At 37.1% G+C, this 9,600-nt stretch overlaps 1 protein-coding gene across 4 annotated transcripts in view; it reads left to right on the forward strand.

Annotated features, from left to right (window-relative positions):
* CMC2 (C-X9-C motif containing 2) overlaps positions 1–8,400 on the forward strand; it is a 38,036-nt gene extending 29,636 nt beyond the window's left edge. For 2 of the 4 annotated variants that reach the window (XM_029212938.1, XM_029212947.1), the window contains exons 4-6: positions 236–351; positions 4,420–4,491; positions 8,017–8,390. In XM_029212938.1, coding sequence (XP_029068771.1) covers positions 236–351; positions 4,420–4,491; positions 8,017–8,103 — 275 coding nt within the window. In that variant the 3' untranslated portion in view covers positions 8,104–8,390. Of the gene's footprint in view, positions 1–235; positions 352–4,419; positions 4,492–8,016 lie in introns of all 4 variants that reach the window. The other 2 variants (XM_029212963.1, XM_029212957.1) reach the window with 2 other exon arrangements.
* Positions 8,401–9,600: the final 1,200 nt, after the last annotated feature.

Raw genomic sequence — 9,600 nt, forward strand, 5'->3', positions numbered from 1 at the left:
ATTGGGTCTCTTGAGGAGTCTGCTTTTTTCTGAACCTGCATATTCTCTAAACACTCCTGATAACCTGCCAAATCTGTTAAGTCATTGGATAAGGAAGCTGAGGCTCAAGTTTAATAATTTGCCTAAGGTCAGCATTCTTTTCTGATAAAAGTCACTGCAGGTTCTTACTGAAAATACTTTTAGGTCGCATTAACAAGTACAGTCACACATATTCAAGACACTCTTGTATCCACAGGTTGCTCTGCTGTGCTCCATCTCCTTCTCCTAAAGATGCATCCTGACTTATCTCCACACTTGCATACTGAAGAATGCAACGTCTTGATTAACTTGCTTAAGGAATGTCACAAAAATGTAAGAGTTCAGAAAATGACCATAAAGCAAAAATGAAACCTAGGTACAGCACACCGATGTAAAACGTTATCTCCATTAATGGAAGGAAATGATAATGTCTTAGTTATGGGTCTTAGCTTAGTAAAGATTGATGCTTGTGATCTTTTTAGAAACCATTTCCCTTTATGATGAGTAGAAATCAAGCATGGTAGTTTATTAGGGAGCTTCTGAAATGATATATAGTAATTAGAATCCCTGTTCCTTGTTCCTTGACTTCTACAGTTCTGTGTTTAAAGGAAGTTGAATCATTTTTTATAATTATATGTTAACTAGATTTAAATTATGACTGGCCTAATTTGACAGGTTTACTTAGTTGTTAGTGGAATGGAAATAAAATTCCATGGTTAAAACCAAAATAGAAAATAAGCCCATTTTTGGAATGCGTTAAATTAATCTGATATTTTTCCCAATGTCAACTATTTAGCTTTTTTCATGTATTTGCTGTATGAGACAGTTATAAGGAGCATTTGTGTTTTTCTTTAACTTTGCATGATGCATTATTTCCTTCATGTTATTCATAAACTGTAGATATATCAGATTCCAATAATAGTATTATTTAAATGAGTAAAATTTTAAGACTAAAAGTAAGGTAGTAAGGAATGCCGATGACCTGTGAAGTCAGGTATTTATACTGGTTCAAAGAATGTTGTTGATGACAATATGCTTTTCGGTAAACTATTTGTGCCATACATCTAGATTAAGAATTGATACTGTGGGATTGACATATATTCACTAACATGTATAAAATAGATAACTAATAAGAATTGATATTGTAAGTCTTTTTAACTTTAGCCATTCTATGGATGTGTCATAGTATGTTATTTGGTTTTAAATTGTGTTTCCCTGGGGGCTGATGACTTTAAGCATATTTTCATGTACTTATTGGCCATTCATATAACGTCTTTTGCCCATATTTTAAAATTGGGTTGTTTTGTCTTGTTATTGAGTTGTAAGAATTCTTTTTATCATTTGGCATACAAGTCCTGTGTCTCATAAGTGTATTGTGAATATTTTCTCCCAGTCTGTGGCATCCTTTTTTATTTTCTTAAAGATGTGTTACAAAGAGCCGTTTGTAAGTTTGATGAAGTCTAATTTACCAGTTTTTTCTTTTATTGTTTATGTTTTTTGTGTTCTAAGGATCTTTGTATATTTCCTGGTCACAAAGATTTTCTCCTATTTTTTCTTCTAGAGGTTTTATAGTTTTAGCTTTTAAAATTTAGGTCTGTGATTCAAGTTAATTTTTGTGTATGGTGTGAGGTATGAGTCAAGGTTTATTTCTCTCCCTGTGGATACCCAGTTATTCCAGCACCATTTGTTGAAGAGACTGTCCTTTCCCCACTAAATTACCTTGGTGCCTTTGTCAAAAATCAGCTGACCATATGTGAATGGGTGTACTTCTGGGCTCTCTAGTCTGTTCCACTGATTTATATGTCTGTTCTTAACATCAGTTGATTCCAACATTATCTTACTGGGGCCACCTGGTCCCATGACTGTTTTGTCCTCTTTTCTGTCCCAATTCACTTTCCATGCTCTATCTGGAGTGCTCTCTCAGACGTAAGTTTAATCACTGTTCCCCTTAATGGCTCCCTTTGCCTGTAGAATAAACTCTAAAATTTCTTTGTGTTTCGAGGCCTTCATGTACTGGCCCCTACTTACTCTTGGGCTTGACTACACATCCCACCCCCCGCCCTCGCGCCCCTCATCCTTCCTGCGTGTTCTTGCCTGCAGTTGTACTGGAGCATGTTTTTGTCTTCTAAGCCTTTTTACTTGCTTTTTTCCTATGCTTAACTTAGAGCCTTCCTCACTGTCTCAACTTCTCATTTGCTTGATCAGGTTTTATCATCCTCCAGGCTTTATTCTGCTTAATTTGTCATTTCCTCTTCCTTTTCTTTCCTGACCCGGATTCTCTGTACTCCAGTAATACTGTACATAATAGATTTCCTACGTTATGGCAGTTACTCTTACACTTTTTTGGTCTCAGGACTCCTGCACACTCTTAAAAGTTACTGAGGACCCCAAAGAACTTTTGTTTATGTGGACTATATCTACCAATATTTAGTGAATTAGAAATTAAAAGTGAGAAATTGAAAAATACTAATTTATTTAAAAATTATAATAATAAACCCATTACAATGTTAATAGTTATTTTTCATAAAAAAGACCTTATTTTCCAAAACAAAAAAACGGTGGGAAGAGTGACATTGCTTTTGCATTTTTGCAGTTCTCTTTAACGTTTAGTTTAATAGAATACAGCTGGATTCTCATATCTGTCTCTGCACTCAATCTGTGGTGATATTACACTTCATGTAGACTCTGGAAAAATCCACTGTGAGAGAATGAAAGTGAGCAAAGCAAATAAGATCTTCAATTATTAGGAAGATAGATTTTACCTTCCCCTGGAAAGGTCTTGGGTAGCCCTGGGGACTACACTTTGAGAACCGCTGCTTTATAGCAATCACTTCATGATTTGTCTCTTTCCTCTGACTCTGAGCTATGATAGTAGGGCCCAGGTCCACCTTGCTCACTGTTGTGTCCCTAGTGCCTGGGACACTGTCTTCCAGACACTGACTAATTGATTCACTTATTCAATCAGTTGCTCTACCAGTTTGTTCTCTATAAACAGACACCAGGCACTGGAGGCTTATGCACGTGTATACAAGAGAAGTGCAGTCCATGGGCATTTCTTTTACCAGCTCCACTGGGGTGTTTTGGGTTTGTTTTTCACATAATGTCACAAGAGTATAATTCTCGTTTGGGCTAATGTTGAGGTGAAAGTGAAAATATAAATTAGTTTTTGTCTTGAATTTTTAAAATAAGATGTATGTGTATGGGATGATATGAATAAATATAAACTAAACTATGAAATATTGCCTTACATTCTAAAAGTTTAACCCTTTCTGGTATTTCTCTTTGGCCAGAAGGTGTGTGAAAAAGCATTGTCCCTGTTTGTTGTCAAGGAGGTAGTTTATACACAGGAAATATTTATCCTGAAAAGGTAATTAGGTAATCAGTAGGAGATCTTAAATGCTTGCCAGAAAAACTCTGACCATTTATTCAGTGTGGACCAGAAAAGTACATTTAAAGTGGTGAAGAAACAGGGAAAAAAGAAGTAGCATGACTATTACTAATTATGTGTTGTCTGGTTTCCATGAAAGCCTTAATTAGAAAGAAAAGGAAAAGATGTGCTTACTGTTACAAGTTCAGCATTTATGGCATGTCATTATAGGAGATCACCATGCTGTCCGACCTACCCATAAAAATCGTGACGTGCAAACACAGTAATTATGGCCCTACTAAAATTCAGGTTCTTGATGTCAGTCTTTATCTGCTTTGGAGCATATAAACTTTTTGCCATGATAATAGTCACAGGACTTGAAACCACTAGAAGATTTTTATTTTTGCTTTTCAAACAAAGCAGACTTTGAATTCAGACATTGATTTTCCTATATTGTGAATTACTGGCTTGGTTATGTGGCCCTTACAGGCCATCTAATAATAGTGTTATGTGTTTCTAATTTATTTTGATGACATTTTGAATGGAGGCAAATGAGAGAATGGCTTTGGCACCAAGCTTTCCATAAGTAACTCTTCTATGGGACAGGAGTGTTTGCTGGTGAAGGAAGTTACTGGTCGTGTCAATATGGCTATACTGCACTTTGACATCGCTCTATAATAGAGGATGGATAACATGCCCTTAAAGAAAGGGTATTAGGTAATAAAATGCTTTTCACTCGGTCATTATGAGGTTTTGGCAGGTTAATAGTCTTCTCTTTTATCAAAGAAAAGTCTTTTTATTTTTCATTTCTACCTATAGAGCATTTATTCCTCTTTTGTAGGAATGCCAGAATAAGCCTGTTTATTTGTATATTTTATACTTGTGACTTAACTATTTGCTTAACTATTAACTGTTTGCCTATTGACAAGGTGACCCATTAAACCCATTTCTGTAGGAATAAGTGTTTCAATTCTGTGTGCCAGAGACCTTAGCATATTATGGGATGAAATATTTTACACCTTTTCTTCTTTTAGCACAGCATTCTGAAATTTTTTGGTCATTGCAATGATCTTGATCGGGAGATGAGAAAATGCTTGAAGAATGAGGTAAGGAAAATGTTAAAGGATGGAAATAGTTGAACAACAGAAAAGAACATCTTGGAACAATATTAAGTTTTTTGCAAATTTTTGTATAACACCAAAAGTTGACTTTATATGTATGTCTTCCCCTAAAACCAAGAGGAGAAATGAAACTGTCTTCTGGGGACAGTTTGGGGACATTGCTGATTTTCTTTTGCATGTACATAAATGAAAACAACTATCTTATAATAGTCACTGTAACTCCTTTGGATGGATTTTTAAGGTTTAGGACATTGAAGCTGTTCAGCAGAAAGACTTGTCAGTCAGTGTTTAGCTATAGCAGGTAACTAAAACTCTCTGGGCCTCAGTTTCCTTGTATAACACGAGGAGGCTAGACTTAGGCTCTGCAGCTTTAAAATTTTGAATTTCTTTATAATTATAGTATGTACAACCTGTAGGGATCTAGTTTGACTTGTTTGGAAAGACTCGTTTCCTGAATAGAGTTTTAGGCTATGACTTGGACTTGGGCAAATGGCCAAAGTTTATTGTCTTTTTGCAGGTACTGCAAACTGAACAGAGTGCATTTTAAATCTTTGAAAAGAAATTTAATTCCATTTCTGTTTTGTTCATCAGATATTTTAGGTCCAGAACCTTTAAAAATATATAACTACTAAAAATCTGCTCTCCAATTTGCGTTTTCTGTACTTTTGAACGTTTTTTCCCCTATGAGCCTCATATTGAAAGGTATTAGATATGATATTTGAAGCCATTCAGCATCTATGAATCAGTTTTTGTGTTTTCCACTTTGGGGCTCTCCCCCCGCCACCCCGCCCTTCCTGGAATCCCTTTACAGCATCTTTCCTGTTTGAAAAACTTCCTGGAGTTCTGATAATTTTCTTTGTGTGAACAAATGGGTATAAGTGTTTTAAACTGGTTTTTGAAAAGAGTTTTTTCATCATATGTAAATGGTAGTTTATATGGAAACTAAACCTAGGGCTGTGTTCCTGTTTTAGTAAGATTATGGAAAAATAAAACCCATAGTGTTTTATTTGGTATAGCTGTTTGTTTCTTACATGCTTTCAGTTGTATAAGATAGCTTTTTTCCTAAGTTTAGATTTTTTTTTTCCCTTACATTTCAGTGATTTTGCCATTGGTTTGGTGATTAGATCCTCATATGAAATTTTTTTTTTCCTATTTGGTAGAAGAATCTGTAGATATTTTTTTTATTTTGTCTGAGTCTGTTTTCATATAAATGTCAGGTTTTCTCCTTGACTGCTTTCTAAGTCCTCTATGTAGTTTTTTATATTGCTTCATTACCTGATTTATAGATGTTTTTCTGTCTGTTCTTTCATCCTTCAATTCTCCGAACCTGTGCTCATTTATTTCCTCTCTGCTTTTAATGCTTCCCAGTTTCCCATTTACTGCTTCTAATGCTCTCCTCCTACCATTTCCTTCATGTGTCATTTAAGTACTTCATTCTTTGAAGCTTTAACTAGAAGAAAGGTCTGGCCAGTTCTTTCTGATGCTCTCTTTGCTGCTTTGTTGCTGCTTTTGTTCTTTTTATTGAAATAATCGCTAATACTACTTTTGCAGCATCCTCTTTTGTCTCTCTTACTTGTTTTGTTTGGTTTGGTTTTTGGCTAATTGACCTTCCATGCTATCTGCGTTGTTTGGTGGTGTTTTGTGAATAACATTATAGTTATCCTTTTTTTTTCTTCTTTTATTCAGGGGCCATGTTGACTCCCTTTGGAGATACCGTAACATGTATTTTAATATAGACTCTGTTTTAATTTGCTTTATGACTTATTTTATTGGCCTGCTACAGAGTATTGTCTTCTGAAGACTTACCCATTATACCCTCCTTTGAACCTGATTGTTGGAGGCTTCATATGATTAAAGAGGGATATCAAATATTTTTCTCAGAGCAGGTATCCCTCCATGTTCTACAACTTTTTTTTTTTTTAACCTTTTAAAGCAATGAAACGCCCTTCCCCTCTCCCCACCGACAGTCTTATGAAGAAAATTAATGTATGACGGATAAAAGGAATGTTTTGGTTGAAGGGACCTGGTGTTTCATCTGTTATTTGAAATGGCCCTTTGATGAGGAAAAAAAAAGTTTGAAAACTGCTACTATTCCAGAAGATATGTTAGAACTCTTTAGTCAAAACTTTAGACCTAGAAAACTTCTTAAAGATTATCTAGCCCAACTCCTTACATTTGAGCTTACTGGCCCAGAAGATGAAGTAACTCCAAGGTGTTAATCTCAGGACTCAGGGGAGGGCAGCCAGAGTCCCTGGTTAGTGCTCTGTCACTAATCTTTTGCTTCTGTGGCTTCTTTCCATATCTCTGACAGCTGAAAGATTTTGATGTCCAATTATTCACATATACTCAGTTTTTTCAACTTGAATTTGCTTTTCCTTTTTTTCCACTCTGCACCTTTAAAATATGTCTTTATTGGTGTATATATTATAAGCATGTAAATATACACGTATGAAACCACTTACATTCAAGTTTCTCTGCTTTAAACAAGTACTTTTTCTAGTGCCAGGCTCTGGGTTTCCTGTTAGTTATAACCTGCTGGCCAGATCAGAATACTAGGCTAAAATCCTCCAAGGTGAAAACTACATTTAGATCCAACCGATTACAGAAACATAAGATTTGGGGAGAATTGGGTTTGATGACTATTCATGATGAAAAAATCCTAGGAAGTTCAGCTGACTATAAGTTTCCATATGAACCATTAGGATAATATGGTTACTAACAGCCAGTTACTCTTTTGGCAATATTTATAGAAATATGGTGTGTTTAGGTCATAAGAACTAGAAGGCCCACTGTAGTCCATATCTGCCGGACTTTGTTTAGAGCACTAGAGTATTTAATTCTGGTGTGGTATTTTTTTATAAGGGGTTATTCATATTAAAGTGTTGTAAAAAAAAAGTCTTACAGATAAGACTTTAGAAGGCAGAAGCTATGTTCTGTGGAACAGTTGTAGAAACCAGCAGCGTTCAGCCTGTAAAAGAGATAGTGAGTGGGTTACCTGTAATCAGATATTTGGAAGATTGTAGCAGGCAAGGAGAAATAGAGGGAAGTAGGAGAATTTACAGGGAAACACTTGGTTCAACACGAGAAGCTCTGGAACAAGTAGAAGTGTCCAGCAGTTAAACAGGCTGCCTCTCAGGGTAGGGAGCCTCCTGATTAAGAAGTGTTCAAGTAGAGGTTAGATGACACGCTAGATTGTGAGCTTCTGGAGAACAGGGACAGGACTCATCCATCCTAAATATTTATTGAATTCACATTTTGGGAGGAAATTAACTCAGCAAATATTTCTGCACCTATTAGGAGTTAGTTGCTGTACTGTATTGAATGAAATTTTACTAAATGGCCTCTAAGGTCACTGTTTCCAATCTCAGATTCAGTGAAATAAGAGCCGTGTAGAAATTTTGTCAGTAAAAATGTTATTTTTATTTTGCAAATATATCTAAATATTTAACGTATGTAAATGATGACGTAATCTATTGTCTCTCTTCTTCCCCCCTTCCTTTTATTTTCTAGTACATGGAAAAGAGGAACAAGAGCAGGGAGCGTGGCAATGCAATGCGAAAGAGACTTTTTAATCCTCCAGAGGAATCTGAAAAATAGATCATACTTTCATTGGATGCCTTGGCTGAGAGAAGACCCAAAGACTCTTGGGTGGTAGTTGAAGGAATCCCGTTGCATTTGGTCTTCAGAATCCTTTGAATGGAAAGTGACCCATGAGAAATTGAGCCTTGGAGAAGTGTGGAAGCCCTGGATCCGGAATGTTGGTTGGGCAGAGCTGTTAGTACTCTCTCTACTCTTCCACCGCACCTGAGACTTCTAACGTGTTTGTTCCCTTTGCCTACAGCCCGTTGACATTTGAGTAACTTATCTCCCTCAATAAAATCATTGATTCTAATCATATTTTCTCTGTTCTCTTAGACTCTCTTGGAATTAGGGAAAAATGGTGCCGTTAGACTTCTCTCTTTGCAGTGTGGCAGTTCTGGAGCCTAAACGTTGAAGGCACAGCTAGGGCAGACAGAGCTTGGGGAAATCCCAGCTGTGTTAACTCTATGAAAGTCTTCCAACTTTATTGTTTTTAAAGAGCTCTTTTCCAAAAGGTTAAATGTTTAGCATTGGTAAAATTGTGTCTGGCTAGGATTTAAGTCTGAGCAGACTTAGCTTCTCCGTTTGGTTGAAGGTGCCCACCCTGGGTGCCAGTTGTCTCGTGGGCATCAACCTTAGGCACGTGTGCCTCCTCTTTGCTGGGCACAAGGCCCTTCTTCCCAGTCTCATTTCTAGCAGCTATCCTGCCAGTGTTCCTTTCACCGGGTGTTTCTGAGACCTGTGACAGTCTGGAAGCCAGCTTCCAGCCATGGCCACAGCAGGGCCTTGAACTTCCTGTTGGATGACGTGTCAGCAGACCGTGAGCCATGAGCTCTTTGTAGTGAACTGTGCCTTCATGTGCAGCAGGAGGCCTTGTTCAGCATCAGTGTTTGGTAGTGATTTCCCCATCACAAGAGGTGTTCAAGAGGCTGGACATTCATTTAGCAAGGGGGTTACCCAGGGTAACAGACATTCGATAAAGGCATGGAGGAAGAAGCAGAATTAATTCTGAGGTCCCTTTCAAGACTGAGATTTATGAATATTTATTCAGTCAGCCCTCCCCCAAGTGTCAGGCAGAACAGGTACAGAAGTGAGACATTTTGTCTTCAGAAGCTTGTAGTAAACTGACAAGTTGACTATTACAGTAGTGTAGTAAGTACCATGATTAGGTAGGTGTCATGGAAAACATCGGGCATCCATGCCCGGCCTTCAGGAGGAAGGAGCCATTCCAAGAAGGCTCCTTAGCAAAGGTGACCTTTGGCAAACAGTGAAAATGGAACTTTCTCAGGAACTTAAGGTTGTTTAGCCTGACTGGAATATGAGAACTACTGGTGGAAGAAGATCCCAAACAGCTTTGAATTCTGTTGCAATTTTATCTTCAGTGCTATGATAACCAGTTGGGGAAGTAGAAATGGTGACTAGGGATTTGTGGAGGGGCCTTAGTTGGAAGGATGATGTGTTTCAATTTGTATTTTAATAATATTTTTCTGGTTATGGTTTGGGGGATAAATTGGA

The sequence above is a fragment of the Monodon monoceros genome, unplaced genomic scaffold (genome assembly GCF_005190385.1).
Source record: "Monodon monoceros isolate NGI ecotype Baffin Bay Population unplaced genomic scaffold, NGI_Narwhal_1 Super_Scaffold_10, whole genome shotgun sequence".
Lineage (NCBI taxonomy): Eukaryota > Metazoa > Chordata > Mammalia > Artiodactyla > Monodontidae > Monodon > Monodon monoceros.